Here is a 19090-nt window from a genome sequence, read left to right as displayed (position 1 = left end):
TCTAAGCGTGCATGGAGGCGTGAAAAAGGGGAAAGAAAAGTTGTATGGATGGAAAATGGACGAAAACAGAGAGGCAGATAGATGGATGGAAGGAGGAACCGGAATATACATACATACATAAAAAGGGGACATTTTTTAGAACAGTTATAGACAGATAGACAGACAGACAGACAGATGCATGGAAGGAAAAACCAGAAAATACAGCCAGCAATATAAAGATAATAAAAGAATACATAAAAGTGACTCGTATCTCAAAGCAGTGACAGACAGACATAAACAGACAACCAGAGAGATAGAAGAAATGAAGGAAAGAATAGAGACAGACTGTGAAAGACCCCCCCCCCCAAAAAAAAAAAACGACGCCTTTCTGAAAACATTAACAGACGGACAGACAGACAGACAGACGGAAGGAGTAGTGTCAGATATACAGACATTCAAGGAAACATAATAAAATAGAGTAGTCGAGTGATAACGGAAACGAAAGAAGAAAAAACTGCATAAAATATTCTCGACTAAACACACACACACACACACACACACACACACACACACACACACACACACACACACACACACACACACACACACACATAAGCACCCCCCCCCCCCCTCTCCCAAAAACACATCCATAAAAGACTTGAAAAAAACACATCAGGAATAAAAAAAAGTTAAAATTCTCACGGCTGAAAAAACACACATAAAAAAAAGTAAAGAAAAAGGAGAATCAAGGACATAAAAGAAAGAAAACAAAAACGAACCAAAGGAGTAGAAAGAGGAGAGAGGAAGAAGGAAACAGAAAGGGAGGAAGAACTGAGAAAACGAGGAAGGAGTTATAAAAATGAAGGGCAAACCAATACAAAACAAACACACACACACACACACACACACACACACACACACACCTCACACACACAAACATATCAAAGAGAAGAAGTAATGGGTGACACGTTGCATTGGGTGCGATGGAGGTGTGATGAGGGTGCAGAGAGAACCAGAGAAAGGCTGAGGAATGGGCGTGTCAAGGGGGCGAGCAGGTGGCGGCGGCAAGGGAAGGTAAATGTGGGGAGAGAGCAGGTGATAAGTGGGGGGCTGTCTGTAATCTTGAGACCATGTGAGGAACGGGACTAAGGAGGAAGAGAAGGGAAAGGAGGGAGAGGGAGAGCGATAAGGAAATTTGAGAGGAAGGGGAGAGGAAGATAGAGTGTGGAAGGGATTGAAAAGGTGGAAGAGGAGGAAGAGTAGGAGAAATATGAGTGAAAGGGAGGTTGGACAATAGAAGAATAGGTGTGAAGTGGAGGATAGAGACAGGTAGAAAAGTGTGTTTGTGTGTGTGTGTGTGTGTGTGTGAGAGAGAGAGAGAGAGAGAGAGAGAGAGAGAGAGAGAGAGAGAGAGAGAGAGAGAGAGAGAGAGAGAGAGAGAGAGAGAGAGAGAGAGAGAGAGAGAGAGACTTTTTCTTTTTTTCCAGTTTATGACCGCAACAAATTAAAACGAGGAAAGTCAACTCACCACAAAAAAACTCTAATAACTAATATAAAACTTTTCTCGTGTATGTTTTTTTTTTTTTCATAAAGCAGAAAAAAACACGAGAGTTCTTTTAATCTGCATATTTACTAAACGACGTCAATTTTCATAAACAAACAGATGTCTGACCACACAAATAGCTAAGTTGTAATGCAGATACGTGTGTGTGTATATGTGTGTGTGTGTGTGTGTGTGTGTGTGTGTAAGGCCTTGGGGGTGGCAAGAGCGAGGGGAATCTACTGCTATGGAGGAGGAGGAGGAGGAGGAGGAGGAGAAGGAGAAGGAGGAGGAGGAGGAGGAGGAGGAGGAGGAAGGGCGCCATCCTACCAAGTGACTTCCTGGAGCTCTGGACGAGGCCACAAGAGCACCTCAAGAGGCCTCCAGGTTCCTCACCCGCTCCAGACACGTCCCACTTCTCTCCCGGTCACGCTCGCCCTAAGGTTTCCGCGTCGGGCTCTCCCTTCACTCTCCTTCCCAGACAGCGCCTTAGTTCCCCATCAAGATATTCCCTTAACAAACATTGACACTCATCTCTTTGTTCCTCTTCCGATTACTTGGAAAAACTTCATTCTTTTTATTCATCAGTAATGCATATAAACCCGTCTACTTCTTCCTCTTTCCCTACCCACCTGACTCCCTAAACTAACATCGACACTGCCATCTTTGTGTTCCTCTTCCTATTACATGGAAAAACTTCATTCTTTTTATTCATCAGTAATGCATACAAACCCGTCTACTTCTTCCTCTTTCCCTACCCACCTGACTCCCTAAACAAACATCGACACTGCCATCTTTGTGTTCGTCTACCGATTACATGGAAAAACGTCATCCTTTCTTTCCCTCTGTCTTTAATGCACTCAAACCGTCGCCATCTACCCCTGCATATCTGTCTTATTTTGTCTCTCTTTCTCTCAGTTACTCTTTTCATTCCTCTTCTTCTATATTGATTACATGTAACTACTTCATTCTTTCTGTCCCTCTGTCTGTAATACACACACACCTTCACCATCCTCCCCTGCATATCTGTCTTATTTTGTGTCTCTTTCTCTCAGTTACTCTTTTCACTCCTCTCCTTCTCTACAGATAACAGAAAAACGTCATTATATTTATCCTTCTGTCAATAAAGTACATACACCATCACCATCTTCCCCTGCCCACCTGTCTTACTTTCTCTCTCCCTGTCCCTACTCTTTCGCCCCCTCCTCCATGTTCCTATCCCCACGACACGCAAGAATTCCATGTTTTCTGCCCCTCTCTCCCATCAACGCACACACACGCAGTCCCCCTCTTTCCCTTCCTATCTTTCTCATTTGGTTCCTCTCCCTCCCAGTTACTCTTTCCGCCCTTTCCCCTTGTTCGTCTCCCCACTACATGCAAAAACTTTATCCTCCCAGCGTCCCTGTCCTCCCCCTCCGCATACACTCCCACCACAAATACAATTTTCTCCCTCTCCCCGTTTCTCTCTTCTCTTCCTAGTACATGCAATAACTCTAGTCTCCCCGGCTCTCCCCCTCCAAACATGTGTGCTTTCCCTGACTTCTGCTCTTCCACTATTCTTTATGATCCTTCTTCATCTCCCTCTCACGCACGTACCCTATCCATTCCTTAGACCTCCTTCCATAAGCAACTTGTTTTTCCTTCCTCCTCCATCAATCCTCATACCTCTTGGCTCCTTCACTTTAGCTTTCTCATCCCATCTCCAGCCAACCTTTTTTTTGACCTCACAATTTCAACCCCCCACGCCCTGCTAGTCCCAACTCCTCAACTCTTCTCCTTCCCTGGTCCCGCCCCCCTTCCTCCTCCCTCTTAGCCCCCTATTCAGTTCTTTCCCGTCTCTACCCAACCTCTGTTTTAACCCCACAACTTCAACCACCCACGCCCTGCTAGTTCCAACTCCTCCACGCTGCTTCCCTGGTCCACCTCCCTTCCTCCCCGGCCCTGACTCCCGCCCCCGCCCAGCCTCGCCACCCCGTCAGACCCTTGTCCTGTCTCTCGGCCCTTCAGCAACCCAGGGCGTCATTAGCTCAAGTGGAGGCGAAGACAGCCGGCGCGGAACACAGAGATCCGGGAGGGGGGGGGGCGGTAGAGAGAGAGTGAGGGAGACGGGGACAGATAAGAAGGACGACTAAGGGGAATGGTACATGAAGAGAGGGGAGAGGAGGAGGAGGAGGAGGAAGAAGAGGGAGAGGAAGAGAAGCAGAGTTCACTTCTCCCCCTCTTGGGGATGACATCGAAAACATCTCTAACAAGGAGAATCGTTGAAGCAAAAAGGGAGATAATAGAGAGAGAGAGAGAGAGAGAGAGAGAGAGAGAGAGAGAGAGAGAGAGAGAGAGAGAGAGAGAGAGAGAGAGAGAGAGAGAGAGAGAGAGAGAGAGAGAGAGAGAGAGTGAGAGTGAGAGTGAGAGAGAGAGAGAGAGAGAGAGAGAGTCAGAGAGAGAGAGAGAAAGAAAGTGCACCTTGACAGAAGAAGAATGTGTGCTTGGAAAAGAAGAAAAAAGGGCAAAGAAATACGGTTGGCTCTGGAGGAAACTAATGAAGGGAAGCGTGAAGAAAATGGTGGATAATATGTAAGGCTTGAAATGGGGAAAGAATAGGAGGTGGGAATGTGCGAAGGAGGAGGAGGAGGAGGAGGAGAAGGAGGAAGAAAACATCACTTAGAAGAAGTATAGAAAGGAAGAGAGCACGTACATAAGGAAGGGTAGGAAGAAGAGCAAGTGGAGTAGGAAGAGAAAGACGAAAAAAAGAAGAGGAGTAAGAGGAGAAGAAGAGGAATAGGGAGAAAATGTCACTTAGAAAAAGAACAGAAGAAGAAAGGAGCACTTAGAAAAGGAAGGATAGGAAGAAGAGTAGGTGGAGCAGGAAGATAAAGACGAAAAAAAAGAGGAGAAGGAGAAGAAAAGAAGGAGGAGGAGGGAGAAAACATCACTTGGAAGAAGAATAGAAGAAGAAAGAAGCAGTTTGATAGGGAAGGGTAGGAAGAAGAGCAGAAAGAGGAGAAAAAGAAGAGGAGGAGAGCACTTAGATAAGAAAGGATAGGAAGAAGAGCAGGTGGAGCAGGAAGAGGAGAAAAAAATAGAGGAGAAGAAGAAGAGAAGGGACAAAATATCACCTGGAAGTATATTAGAAAAGGGAAGGGAGCATTTATATAGATAAGGAAGGGTAGGAAGAAGAACAGGTGGAGTAGGAAGAGGAGAAAAAAAGGAAGAGGAGGAGGAGGAGGAAGAGGCAGAGAAGGACGAGGAGGAGGCGGCGGGCGTCCGTTTAGGGTTATGGAGGCTGTGAATTATGGAAACGTTTGTCTTGTTATTGTGCGTCAACCTTTCCATTCGATTCTCAGAGAGCCAACCGGTGCACGCGATCACACACACACACACACACACACACACACGAACGAGGGAAACCTAAGTGATTGTTGATTAAATTTCTCGCCTTCCCTAATTGCTAAACTTTACCTGCTTATAATTTTACTCAACACCTGGTGCGTACCTTTCCCTTCCCTCCCCCCCCCCCTCCCCTTGCCGCTTACCTGCCTTGTTTAATTGAAGGAGAATACGCAGGTGAATTGTTCCTTTTTGGGGGATTCTTTTTTTTGTGTGTGTGTGTGTATGTGTTGTCATTAAACTGAGACGGTTATTTTTTGTTTATTTAATGTGGTTTTGAGTTTTTTTTTACGTCTTCCTTGTTAATTTGCTAAAGTCGGTTCCTCCCCTTTCTTCTCTCCTCCTCCTTCTTCTCCTCTTCGTATTTTCCTTTCCGGCCCACATTTCACTTTTACCTCCTATCTTTTCATTTATTTTCATACCACTGTCTTTCTCCTCCTCTATATTTTCCTAACACACTTTATACTCTCTCTCTCTCTCTCTCTCTCTCTCTCTCTCTCTCTCTCTCTCTCTCTCTCTCTCTCTCTCTCTCTCTCTCTCTCTCTCTCTCTCTCTCTCTCTCTCTCTCTCTCTCTCTCTCTCTCTCTCTCACTACGTCTCCCCGAATCACGCCTCTTCCCATTCTCTCCTCTCACCTCTAACAAACCCTTCTCCCTGCCCTTCCCTCCCCCATCCACCCCATCAAACATCCTCCACTCACGCCTTCAGACTCTCAACCACGCCACTCTAACCCTCTCATCCACCTCTGCAACCCCCTCCTCTCACCCACACTCATCCACGCACTCGGCCTCCAATTCTGCTCTCCCCACGTCCGCCTCTTCCATTCTTAGCTTCTTAAGGGGATCGATCACCTAGTTCCACCAAGAGATTACTCAGGTTTAGCCCCCCCCCCCCCCCCCGTCACCCCCCTCGCTCTCGCCTCCTCTTACTCTATCTCCCTCACTCGCTCTCTCTCTCTAGCCCCCCTTCGCCCCCCTCTCTAACATACTCTTTCTTTGTCTTTCTCTATTTCCTGTAAGCGGTTGTTATTATGTACAGAGAGCAAGCCAATATATACGAATTGAAAGATTATGTTTTGGACAAAGAAACGAAAATAAGTTATGTGTTTAGCGTCTCTTGTAAACAGCTGTCATTAAGTACAGAAAAGACATTAAAGATATACGAATGAATAGATAAAGTTGAGGATAAAGAAACGGAAAGAAATTAAGTGTTTAGCGTTTCTTGTAAGCAACTGTTATTAAGTACAGAAAAGACGTTAAAGATATACGAATGAAAAGATAAAATTAAGGACAAAGAAACGGAAAGAAATAGAGCGTTTAGCGTAACGGATCCTGTACTATACCTGTCACACACACACACGCACACACACACACACACACGGACACGGACGGACGGAACTTGGCCAGCGGACGGATAATGATATATACATGAATATAAAATAGACGACCCCAGGGAAGAGGGAAAGTGGGAGAAAATGGGGCAGAAGGGGAGGAGGAGAGAGAAAAGAGAGAGAAAAATATACCTCCTCTCTTCCTCCGCTACTTCCTCCCTCCTTTCATTCCTCTCTCTCATTCACTATTCATGGGTTCACTTACGCACACTTCCTTCATGCAACAGTCTCTCTCTCTCTTTCTCTCTCTTTTCTCTCTCTCTCTCTCTCTCTCTCTCTCTCTCTCTCTCTCTCTCTCTCTCTCTCTCTCTCTCTCTCTCTCTCTCTCTCTCTCTCTCTCTCTCTCTCTCTCTCTCTCTCTTAATTTAACTTCTCATAAGGCCCATCAATTACGCGAGGCCCATTATCATTTTTCCCTGCATATCCTTACATAAAACTGTGATTCATTTTAGTGTGGAAGGCCTTAGAGGGATTTATCATAATATGTGCTCTATTCTTTTTTTTTCTCTTTTCTTTCTTCTCTACTTCTCTACTCCTCCTCCCTTATAGCCTTCCGAACAGCCTTGAACTAATTGAGGAGAGAGAGAGAGAGAGAGAGAGAGAGAGAGAGAGAGAGAGAGAGAGAGAGAGAGAGAGAGAGAGAGAGAGAGAGAGAGAGAGAGAGAGAGAGAGAGAGAGAGAGAGAGAGAGAGAGAGAGAGAGAGAGAGAGAGAGAGAGAGAGAGAGAGAGAGAGAGAGAGATCTTTGAAGGCATAAAGCTGAACAAAGACACCATGATCAAAGTGTTTTGCGGTCTGACGAAAGCATTCCTCCTCCTCCTCCTCCTCCTCCTCCTCCTCCTCCTCCTCCTCCTCCACGCCTCATCTGTGTACCCTCTTACATTCCTCTTCCACCTCCTCCTCCTTTTCTTTGTCCTTCCGTCCCCTTCTTCCTCCTCCTCCTCCTCCTCCTCCTCATGTTATTTCCTTCTGTTACCACAAAGATATTATTTTCTATTGTTGCTTCGCCTCTCCTTTCTTATTTTGTGATTAGGTTTTTCTTTTTTCCTTCCTTCATATTTTCTTTTTTTTTTTCTCTCCTCCTCCTCCTCGTCGTCCTCGTCCTCTGATCGTGTAAACTATTTCTTTTCCCCAAGTTTAAGCTCCTGTCCACAAAGACGCTGCTGTTGATATTATTATTTTCCTTTTTCTTTTCCCTAACAAGTTTTTATCAATATGTTTTTTTCGTGTGGTGATATTTTTTGTTTTGGGTCGCAGAGATATTTTTTTTTCCCTTTGTCCGCCCGAAATTTTGAGCTTAAGAACCTTCCCTCTTTTCCTTGTACACTCTTTCTTGCTTGTTTTCCTTTCCTTTCTTCTACATTTTCATTTTTGTATGCCTTTCTCTCTCTCCTCTTTCTTGCCTCTTCGCTTTATGTCATAGTTACTTTTCTTCCTCTCTCTTTCTCTCCTTTTTCCCTCCTTTTCCAGGTCTCTCTCCTTTCTTTCACGTTGTTTCCTTACATTCCTTCTTACAGTTCTTCCTCTTTTTCACACTTTTCCTTGTTCTCTTGTTTTTTCTTATCTTGTTATGCTCTTTCCTCGGTTTCGCGGAAGACGCAAAGGAAGAGAAAAATACGGAGTGTGTGTGTGTGTGTGTGTGTGTGTGTGTGTGTGTGTGTGTCTTTTTCTTCTCGTATCTCCTTGCTTTCCTCTTTACCGTCCCTCTTCTTCTCATCTTTCTTCCTTTCTGGCTCACATTTCATTTTTTCCTTCTATCATCTCCGTTATTTTCATCGTATTGTCATTCTCCTCTTCTCTGTTTTTCCTTCTCACAAGCTTTCTCTCTCTTTTTTTATCTCCTATCGTTTTTCCTTTTTCTCCTTCCTCCGTTTTTGAGTTGGAGTTTTCTTTTTAATCCTGTATTTTTTTCTTTTCGTCTTTCCTTTTCTCTCCTGTTCGTTCTTTCAATCCCTTCTTCTTTCGTTTATCAGGTCGTTCTCTTTTTCTCTTCCTTCCTTCCTTCTTCCACACTTTCCAATTTCTTCCTCTTTTCTGATCTTCCTTCATCGTCTCTCTTCTTCATACAGTTTCGTCTTTTTTAATCTTCTCCTTCCACATTTTCTAATTTCTTTTTCCTCTCCCATCTCCTTCATTGTCCCTCTCTTCTTCTTCATACGGTTTAGTCTCCTTTCCTCTTTTCCTTCCACACTTTTTCATGATTTTTTTCTTTCCCCTTTAATTCATTTTTTGGTTCTTTTTATCCTTTTTTTCCTCTTACATTTTCCTTTCTTATACCTTCCTTTCTTCTCTTTCTTATCCCTCCGTTTCATTCAACCGTTCTTTCTCTTTTTATCTCTTCCCAACCTCAATACTTTTTTTTTTCCTCTCTTTCACTTGTTTTTTCTTCGTTTTTATCTTCCAGTTCCTTATTTTCCTCTCTTACATCCATTTCGTTTCCCGTCGTCTTCCTTTCCCATGCTTTCTTTTACACTTTTCCATGTTTTTTTTCTCCATTTTTACTTATTTGTTTCTCTTCCCTCCACTTCATCTTCTAACTTATCTTTCTCTTCTTTCTTCTCTACTTCAAAACTTTTTCTTTGATCTCCTTTGTTTCTCTCCTTCTCTTCTCTTCTCCTCTCTTCTCTTTTCTTCCCTTCCCTTCCCTTCCCTTCCCTTCTCTTCTCTTCTCTTCTCTTCTCTTCTCTTCTCTTCTCTTCTCTCTTCTCTTCTCTTCTCTTCTCTCTCTCTCTCTCTCTCTCTCTCTCTCTCTCTCTCTCTCTCTCTCTCTCTCTCTCTCTCTCTCTCTCTCTCTCTCTCTCTCTCTCTCTCTCTCTCTCTCTCTCTCTCTCTCTCTCTCTCTCTCTCTCTGACCTTGGAAAAATAAAGAAAGAAAACGCAGAAAAGATATCCATCATCCTCACTCTTCCTCTTAAATATGGAAAAGGAGGAGGAGGAGGAGGAGGAGGAGGAAGAGGAAGAGGAAGAAAGGAGTAGACACGGAGGAAAAGGAGAGGGAAGATAAAGAGGAGGAGGAGGAGAGATACGAGAGAGATCAGAAGAGGAGGAGGAGGAGAGAGGAGAGAGAGAGAGGAAGAGGAAGAGGAAGAAGAGAGAGAGAGAGGAACTCTTCCCGAAGAGAGAGAGAGAGAGAGGAGAGAGAGAGAGAGAGAGAGAGAGAGAGAGAGAGAGAGACAGAGAGAGAGAGAGAGAGAGAGAGAGAGAGAGAGAGAGAGAGAGAGAGAGAGAGAGAGAGAGAGAGAGAGAGAGAGAACACAGAAGTAGAGAAGCCACTGTCATTATCTAAGAATCTTTAATCCTTTCTCTCTCTCTCTCTCTCTCATTTATCTTCCCCGTGGTCGCTTCATTGACTTCAACAGCGCCGTCTTTTAATTCGCTTACCCCAAGAGGAGGGAAAATTTGGGTTCTTCTGAGGTGGGAAGGAACCGTCTGGGGCCAAAGCCATTAATTCACGCTTCAGTCCACGAGGAGGGACGGAAGGTATTCAATTAGGACGATACCAAGCAGTTCTGTTCTCATTTTGTTAGTGTGTGTGTGTCTGTGTGTGTGTGAAGGAGGAGGAGGAGGAGGAGGAGGTTGTGTTTGTGTCTGGGGGAGTGGCTGTGTGTGTGTGTGTGTGTGTGTGTGTGTGTGTGTGTGTGTGTGTGTGTGTGTGTGTGTGTGTGTGTGTGTGTGTGTGTGACGTAATGACGTTTATTTTCCTCTCTCGTCTTTGTCCCAGGCTCGCCTCTTCTTTTTCCCCTCTGCTTTTCCCCTTCAGTCTCTCGTACTTTTTTACAACTACTGCTACTACTACTGCTGTTACTACTGCTACTGCTTCTACTACTACTACTACTACTGCTACTGCTGCTGCTGCTGCTACTACTACCATAACTACCTCTGCTTCTTGTATTAAAAAGGTTAGTGCGACAATTGTTAGCGTGAAATATTTATCTAACGCACTGCTTTCTAAACGTCCTTTATATGTTTTCGTTTTCTTTCATTTTTCTTAACAAATTTTACTCTTTTTTTATACGTTTTCGATCTTCAGACTCCCATTTTCCTTTCATTTTCCTCCTGAAGGTTCCTGTCTTTCTTGCGTATGTTAAAAATAATATCCAATGCTTTTCCTCATCAGTATTTTGTTGCTCTTTTTTCATATTTTTTACCGTTAACCTGAGCGACCGAGTTACTATATAAGGAGTCTTTGTACGGTTCCTCTTGTTACTTCTGGCCTACTTGTTGCTGATCACGACGGAACACTACAATACTCCTGTGAAGCTATTGTTGATATCTCTGTTTTGTCATCCGGTATAGAAGTAGTGTGTTGTGAGGGTGTTGCATCTCTTATATCGCCTTTGATCTTATTATTTGTATTATAAAGAAAGTTATCTGTCGAAGTCAATACCAGACTTTAGTAATATTATTCACTATTGATCATTATGTTTAATTTTATACATATTTCCAAGTGTGCTTCTACTTCCTTTCTCCTTAGGGCTAAAAACCTCTTCATTTTCCTACTCTTCCTCCTCCTCTTCCTGCTTCTAATCCTCCTCTTAGTCCTCGTATTTCTCCTCTTCCTCCTCTTTATCTACCCTCTCCTTTTCCTCCTCTACTCCTTCCATTCTCATTTCTTTCATTTATTGTTTTCTTTACACCCTCTTGCTGACTAATATTTTTGCTCCTCCCTCTGTCTGTCTGTCTGTGTTTCTCTTTAACTATCTGCCTGCTTGTCTGTCAATCTGTGTCTGTCTCTGTCTCTCTTTTTCACAATTTTGCTCCTCCTTCTATTTATCTGTATTTTTGTCACTGTGTAGCTATCTGTGTCTGCCAATCTGTCTGTCCCTTTTTGTCTTTCTGTCTATTGTAGCTGTCTGCCTCCCTGTCTGTAAATCTGTCTGTCCCCTTTTGTATTTCTGTCTATTGTAGCTATCTGCCTCCCTGTCTGTCAATCTGTCTGTCCCTTTTTGTCTTTCTGTCTATTGTAGCTATCTGCCTCCCTGTCTGTCAATCTGTGTCTGTCCCTTTCTCTCCTTTACATAACGAGTTTAAAAGAGATACAAGACAAACATCGAAACTTACAAACAACATGACCCACCCAGCTGTTTAGGATTCAAGCCCATTCATTATTTTAGAGCCTTAGAGCCACAGTTCATAATGAGGTTTTTTCTGCGGCTTCTTTTAGCTTTAGGCGAGAATGAGAAATTGTAGCGAGATGAAAGAAAAGCCGAGCACTTAGCATATTATTCCTTGACTAAGATTCGGCCGTGATCAAGGTAATGGGAGTCCTCAGGTGTGTTGGGAAAAAGTAGTAATTATTCAGATTATATTGCGTACATGGCTGACACGTAGTTGTTAATGTAATCACTTTGAAGAATAACTGATTACTCGGTTAAGTAGTTAGAAAGTAAGTCACGTAAGTATATAGAAAATGATAATAGTCTACTTAACACCACTGAACTACATTGAGTATATAGCTAGTTATTAACGTGATCGCTTAGAAAATGCAAGATTACACGATTAAGTAGTTAGAAAGTAAGTTACGTAAGTATGTAGAAAATGATACTGTTCTACTTAACACCACTGAACTACATTGAATATATGGCTAGTTATTAATGTGGTTACTTAGAAAATACCTGATTACACGTTTAAGTAGGTAAAAAAGTAAGGCAATTAAGTATATAGGAGATTATGATATTCCACCTAACACCGCTAATCTACGTAGATATAATAGGAAGCAGTAGATTGTTTTCCCCTTTATTTTTCTTCTGAAGTATATATATTGCTGTTATTTTACTTATTTTCCCTTCATTAACCCGGTAGCAGCGACGGGCCAAGTTTGTGGCTATATCGTGTACCAGCGACGGGCCAAATTTTTGCCATGATAAAAAACCCCAAAATAAACGATGCATAAATTGATCACAAATGCGTTGATATATATTATGAAATGGTTTGCGTGAGTGATGATTTTTTCTCATATATTCGCTTAGCCTTAGAGGGACCTTTAAGAAACATGATCTCCGCAGTTACCGGGTTAATCTACCTAAACACTCGATTAGCGTAATGAGGGAAACTTTATACTTCTCTCCCCTTCCCTCTCCGCTAAAACACCGTGTACTGTCGGCGGCTGGAGGTAAACATGGCAACGCCTCTCATTAGCGGAGTCAATTGGGTTGTGTCGTTAATTTCCCTTGTTAGCGCAGCCTTTTCGGTGTTATCAGGGCGTCTTATTGGATCACCACACTAATTTGTCTTGTGCCTTGTGTCTCCCTCAAGTCTCTCTATATAACCCTCGTCTCGTCTCCTCTGTGAACTCCCTTTTCTCTCTCCTCTCTCGACCTCAGTGCCCCGATCTCACCACTTCTACTCCTATCTCAGCCGCTCTATCTCACTGCCTCTTTCTACCTCGCTGCTCTCCCTCCTCCTCCTCCTCCTAACGTTTGTCCTTCTCTAACTTCAGTATGCCATAAGTTAAATCAGGAAGTATTTGTCACCGAGGAAATGGGAAGAGAAACACTGCGTAGAAGTGAAAGAGAATGGAATCAGAGTTACGAAAAAGAGAGGAGAGAGAGATTGTTTTGTTTGTCCGAGTTCCGTTTAGAAAGTTGAAGCAGGTGAAGATGGTAATGTTGGAGTAGACGAGTAAGAAGATGAAAATGGTTGTGAATAATAGATAATGCAAAAAATGGTAGAAAGTTACGTACAAGAAAGAGTCCAGGAACGTTGACCAGTAAGAAACGGAAAACGGAAAGAGGGAATGAATGGAAATAACAAGAAACAAAAGTAAAGGGAACAAGGGATGGGAGGAAACAACAGAAGACAGAAATAACGGGAAACAGGGAGGAACTATTGGGCTTTAAGGATACGAAAAAAAAAGTAGAGGAAAGGGAACAGGGAGAATATGATAGACCACAAGGATGCATAGAAAAAATATTGAGGGTAAGTTAAAATGTTTGCATCCTATTAATATATCACAGAAGGGAGGCGTGTGCTAATTAGTTCATACAGTTTTATCCCTTAACCTGTACTCACCTGGACACACACACACACACACACACACACACACACACACACATACACACATACACACACACACACATTAATCCGTTTCATGTCTCAACGCTTTTCAGAGATACTTTTAAAATTTTCTCTTCTCCTTTTTCCTTCCCTTTTTCTCTCCATTATATATTTTCTCCGTTTTCTTTTTCTCACGTCACGAAAAAAATTAAAACCCTAAACGTGGAAAACTTACGTAAATTGCTTTTGAATGGAAAGAGTAAATGGCGTAAAGAGGGGATACGAGGAGGAGGAGGAGGATGAAGGAGATGGTGGAGTAAGGATAGGGGAAGGAGCTGAGGAGGAGAAGAAAAGGAGAGAAGAAGAGGCGAAAAAGAATGAGTGAGGAAGGAAGATGGGGATGAGTGAAGGAGGGTCAGAGAAAAAGAAGTTATCGTGGAAGGATGGAAGGAAGAAAGGAAGGAAGGAGGAGAGCACTGCGGGGACTTGCAGCTTCATGGTCTTGGAAGATTAGGAGGAGGAGGAGGAAGAAGACTAGGAAGGGGAAGAGGAAGATGCACGAGGGAGGGCCGGGAAGAAGAAGGAAGGAAGGAAGGAAGGAAGGAGGAGAGCACCGCGGGAACTTGCAGCATCATGGTCTTGGAAGAGGAGGAGGAGGAGGAGGAAGAAGACGAGGAAGGGGAAAAGGAAGATGAATGAGGAAGGGTCAGGAAGAAGTGTGTGGAAGAAGGAAGGAAAAGGAGGAGGAAGACGAGGAGGAAGATGAGGAGGAAGAAGAATTTGAGTAGTGGTTTGTCTGGCTATTCTTCAGGTTGGGCCAAAAGTAAACCACACGAGCTGTCTTATTGTGATAGTCTCCCTCTTAACCCTCACCCTCTCGAGTACTATTCATGCATGCAGTTTCTTGTTCGTTCGTACGCTTGTATTTTTCATCTTTTTCTTTATTTTCATTTTTTTTTTTTGTATACTTGTGGTCTATAACTGTCTTTTTTCTTTGTTTTCATTCTTTTTTCTTTCTTTTTTTGTATCCTTGTGGTCTATAACAGTCTTTTTTCTTTGTTTTCATTCTTTTTTCTTTCTTTTTTTTGTATCCTTGTGGTCTATAACTGTCTTTTTTCTTTGTTTTCATTCTTTTTTCTTTCTTTTTTTGTATCCTTGTGGTCTATAACTGTCTTTTTTCTTTGTTTTCATTCTTTTTTCTTTCTTTTTTTGTATCCTTGTGGTCTATAACTGTCTTTTTTCTTTGTTTTCATTCTTTTTTTTTTTGTATCCTTGTGGTCTATAATAATATTGTTTTCCTGTTCCCTTTCATATCTGTTATCTGTTATCTCCACCCATCTCCTCTTCCACCTATCTATCTGTCTATCTATTTGTCTATCTATCTGTGTATCCATCTTTCCATCTGTCTTTCTATTTGTCTCTTTACATTAGTTAGTCGTGAAGGGCTGATCTATTTATCTATCTATTTGTCTATCGATCTGTCTATCCATCCATCTATTTATCTTTGTTTCTCATTGCATTTGTTAGCCGTGGGGGGTTGACGTAATGTATCAAGGGGAAGGGAAATGTAAACACCAATGCAAATGTCGACTAAAATATTCCCAGTGACAAATGGGAAACATGTTTACGGCCGTGTAGTTGAAATGTAGAACATGATTTGCGCGTCCAAGCAGACCAGGAATTCTTTTTTTAACCTCTTCGCATAATATAACAAAATCAAAATACCTCGGCAACATCGTGAAGGCCATATTCTGTCGTACTGGAAGGAATATTAGTGACGTCACCAAGAAAAAAAAGTCGTTTCACCCATTCACATAACAATCATAAATAAGACTCACTCAGATACCCCGAACATTAGAAGAAGAAAACCCTTATAACATTATGAATTAACATCCTTAGTATATCAACAACAATCACTTCCCTAGAGTATGATCCGATCTTCTTCATCATACTTCATATTAACTCTTCATTAGCGCTGTAAATAAAATCACGTGCTGTCATATGCTGGATGTTATTTGCATGAGTCCAGTTCAGGCAGGACAGTAATCCCACATTTAGTCCTATTGGGAGTTTGTGTTTGCGAGCCACGTCCAAGTTTGCCGAGGGGTTGTTGAAATTGTGTGTGTGCGTGTGGATGTGAGAGGGAGTGAGTGAGTGAGTGATAGACAGGCAGACAAACAGACAGACAGACAGACGGACAGAGAGGGTACAACTGTGTAAATGTCGAAACTGGAATCACATTAGTAAACTTTCTCCTTGGTCTAATGGGTCTTGTTGCTGAAGCCGAGCAGGAGTTGTTGACGGCGACGAAGTTCACGTTGCCTTTCTGACTGACCTGAGGCGTCCTGTGTGTGTGTGTGTGTGTGTGTGTGTGTGTGTGTGTGTTGTTTGTCTACATTGTCCCCGTTGTAATAATTATGTGACTGTGATTCCATTGACAGCCTACAGCATCATAGGCTAGACATCCCGTTTTCTTTTTCCTTTTGTCCACAGACTTAAATAAAACGAAATGAATATGGCAGCTTGGTAGGGATGCTTTATACTTTTTTTCTTTTGTCAAATAATAAAATGGCCAACGGTGTAAAATATGTGTTGATACGTGACCCGCAACACTACTGCACTCCACTCACACACACACACACACACACACACACACACACCCCTTCTCCCTCCCCACACCTCCCCCCACACACTCATACCTCCCCCCTCCGAACCCCCACCCCCCTCCCCCCTTACACACACAGGTGGCTTATCCAGTTACTGCACAGGCCTCTTGAGACTTGTGTTCAGCTGCCAGGTCGCCAGGCGGAGGAAACACAGCTGGGACGGCCCTGGATGGGAGGGGAAGTGAAGGCAAGGAGCGGAGATGGGCTGGCTTGAGAGCTAGATTAGGAAAGGCAAGGAGTGTACAGGTGCGTTGCCTTAGGGATGTGGAGATGAAGAAAGGGAGCAGGAGATTAATGGTAGAAGGGGTTTGTCTTGATAGTGGTGAGGGAGAGGGAGAGCATCAATTGGGAGTTAGATAAGGAGAGGCAAGGAGGGTGCAGGCAAGGAGTGTTCAGGTGCTTTGCCTTAGGGATGTGAAGATGAAGGTAGGGAGAGAGGGGTCAAGAGTAGAAGCGAGCTTGTCTTGTTAGTGGTGAGGGAGAAGATGATCAATTATACAAGAGATTAAGTTTGGAATGATAACACAGCACATTGATAGTAAGTTTACATTAGAATGGTTCAAGATTGCCACTAGTCACTCTGAATTGCCAGCCTGATATTGTTTGCTATGTATCCATGTCAAAATTTTCTTTTTACGTATTTGTGTAACTGTAACTCGGTGAATCTTAGGGGATGTAATGGCTGGATGAGACGGCTTAGTTATGAATGTAGGGACTATAGATGTGGTGCTTACCTGTTTGATCTTAATCTTAACAACACAGTATATTAACCCCGAGTAGTAGGTTGCTCAAATTTTCGACTATTGGTACTATTCTACTTTTACTCTACTCTATACCAGCCATCCAGCAAAGAAACAAAGCTTGTACATTGAAGATAATACCCCTGTGTACCTACCAGACATTACCTTACCTGTTATGCCGATGGAAGGTAATCACTACTTTCTACGTTCAATTACACTCTCGTTTTATGTGATTTGTAGGCAACTAAGAAACACGCATTCTCAACGCCCTTTCTCATGGTTCCTGTGCTTCCCTCGGCTACACACAAGGCCAACAGGAGACAAGGGAACACTTTCTACGTTCAGTTTTGTTCGTGTTATGTGATTTGTAGGCAAGTAAGAAGCTCTCTCATTCGTCATTTCTTATGGTCCCTGAGCTTCCCTCGGCTATACACAAGGCCGATAGGAGACAAGGGAATACTTTCTACGTTCAGTTTTGTTCGTGTTTTGTGATTTTTAGGGCTAGGCAAGGAAGAAACACTCATTCGCTACGTCTTTTCTTATGGTCCCTTTGCTTCTCTCGGCCACACACAGGACCAGTAGGAGACAGGGGAACACTCTACGTTCAAAATGTTTCTCGTGTTCTGTAATTTGTAGGGTTGGCAACGAGGAAACTCTCATTCGCCTTGTCCTTCCCTTATGGTTCCCTGTGCTTCTCTCGGCCAGTAGAGGTCAAGGAACGCAACAACAAAGGTATTACTGCGCCGGGACTGTCCGGTGAGGCGACACGTAGAGGCTTCCCAGAACAGATGTTGACCGAGGCTTTAACTATGCATACACGCCCATCGCTATGGACACGCGGCTGGGAGGCGGGAGGGATGTTACGGGTCTTATTTCACTACAAAGGACGATATTACTTTCCCTTTCCTGACTTTCTCCCCCCATCGTCAAAAGGGATATTATACTCTTCTCTTCCGTGAATCAAGTTTAAATATCACTTCTACTTTAGGCTCGAGTAAATATTCCTGTCGTTTCCGTGTTGTCCGAATGAATTTTACTCGTTTCAGTCGACGGAATAAATAAAAAATGCTACACATCCTCTTACTACAAAGCGCCACTCAGTTCTTTACGTTGCAGAGGACGGGACGCAGAGGATACGAGAGGAAAGATTTTAATGGCTCTGAAAGTATTAAAGAGGGGGGAAAAGTAACTAGTGTAGGCTCGTCTCATAGCAGTAGTAACAGTAGTAGTAGTAGTAGGAGGAGGAGGAGGAGGAGGAGTTTGTGGCCCTCCCCCCCATTTTTTCCTGATGTAGACATCGTGATTTTTTCCCCTTGCAATGACTCCAAGTGTTGATACGTTTTTTTCTTCTCTCCCACCCACGAGGTCTGAGTCTGGATGGTTCGTTGGTGTCCACGCACGAGACTGACACAGGCGAGTGGCTGGTGATGTACCCGTTTGAGGGGGTGGGATGTAGTTCAAGGGGAGAGGGAGGTTGAAGGAGCTGGATATGTAGGGTTCGGGAAAGTGGATGAAGAAGGTGTTGGCAGTTAGCAGGGAGTGTTGGGTGGAGACAAAGGTAGTGGAGAAGGTTAGGTTGGTGGGTGGATGTGTTTTAATAGGAGTGGAGGTGATGGGGTGGATTGAGGTAGAGAAAGTGGTTTAGGAATGGCGTGGGTGATGGTGTTAGAATACTGGGTTACCATTTTTCTCACACTTACGTAGTTTAAAAGCACTTTCCTAAATTGAATGTCATGTTTTTTTCTTTGTCGCTTCTTTGCTTTGTGTTACCATGTGTGTGTTTGTGCTTGTGTGTGTATGTGTTTGTGTGTGCCTGTGTTTGTCTGTTTTACATCCCGTATCTCAGGTTTGCCATCTTTTTTTTTCTACGGACTTTTTAGTCATCTTTGTGTACCATCCTTTTTTATATGTATGTTTATGTGTGTTTGTCTGTTTTACATCCATTATCTCACGTTTACCATATTTTTCCCTGTGCACTTTTTGATAACTTTTACTTATCATCCTTTTGTATATGTGTGTTTGTGTGTGTGTTTGTCTGTTTTCCATCCGGTATATATCTCATGTTTACCGTTACTTTTCCAATACACTTTTTAATTACTTTTCTCAACCATTCTTTTTCTCCCTCTAGGCTCTACTTAACCGCGTACCCCTCACACATTACCCCGAGGTCTTTCCCCTTCCTACACACCCTCCCTTCCTTCCTTTTCCTTTCTCATTAGTCCTTTTCTACGCCTCCACTTTCTTTCCCCTTCATAATTTTCTCCCCTTCGGATTCTGCTCTCATTCTGCTCTCGTGTTCCGCCCAGCGTTCTCCTCCCCTATCCTTCCCCTTTTCCCTACGTCCATCCTCCCCTTTGCATTTCCCCCTCACGCACACAATAATAAAAATAAGCGGA

At 43.1% G+C, this 19090-nt stretch overlaps 1 protein-coding gene across 1 annotated transcript in view; it reads left to right on the top strand.

Moving 5' to 3' along the window:
* Positions 1-18172, top strand: part of LOC126997270 (uncharacterized) — a 38161-nt gene extending 19989 nt beyond the window's left edge. The window contains exon 2 of the mRNA XM_050858265.1: positions 18060-18172. Coding sequence (XP_050714222.1) covers positions 18060-18172 — 113 coding nt within the window. The remainder of the gene's footprint in view (positions 1-18059) is intronic.
* Positions 18173-19090: the final 918 nt, after the last annotated feature.

Source organism: Eriocheir sinensis, chromosome 12, assembly GCF_024679095.1.
Source record: "Eriocheir sinensis breed Jianghai 21 chromosome 12, ASM2467909v1, whole genome shotgun sequence".
In the NCBI taxonomy this organism is placed as follows: Eukaryota; Metazoa; Arthropoda; class Malacostraca; order Decapoda; family Varunidae; genus Eriocheir; species Eriocheir sinensis.
Note: the sequence above shows the minus strand (reverse complement) of the source record. Positions and strands in the feature narration are given on the sequence as shown.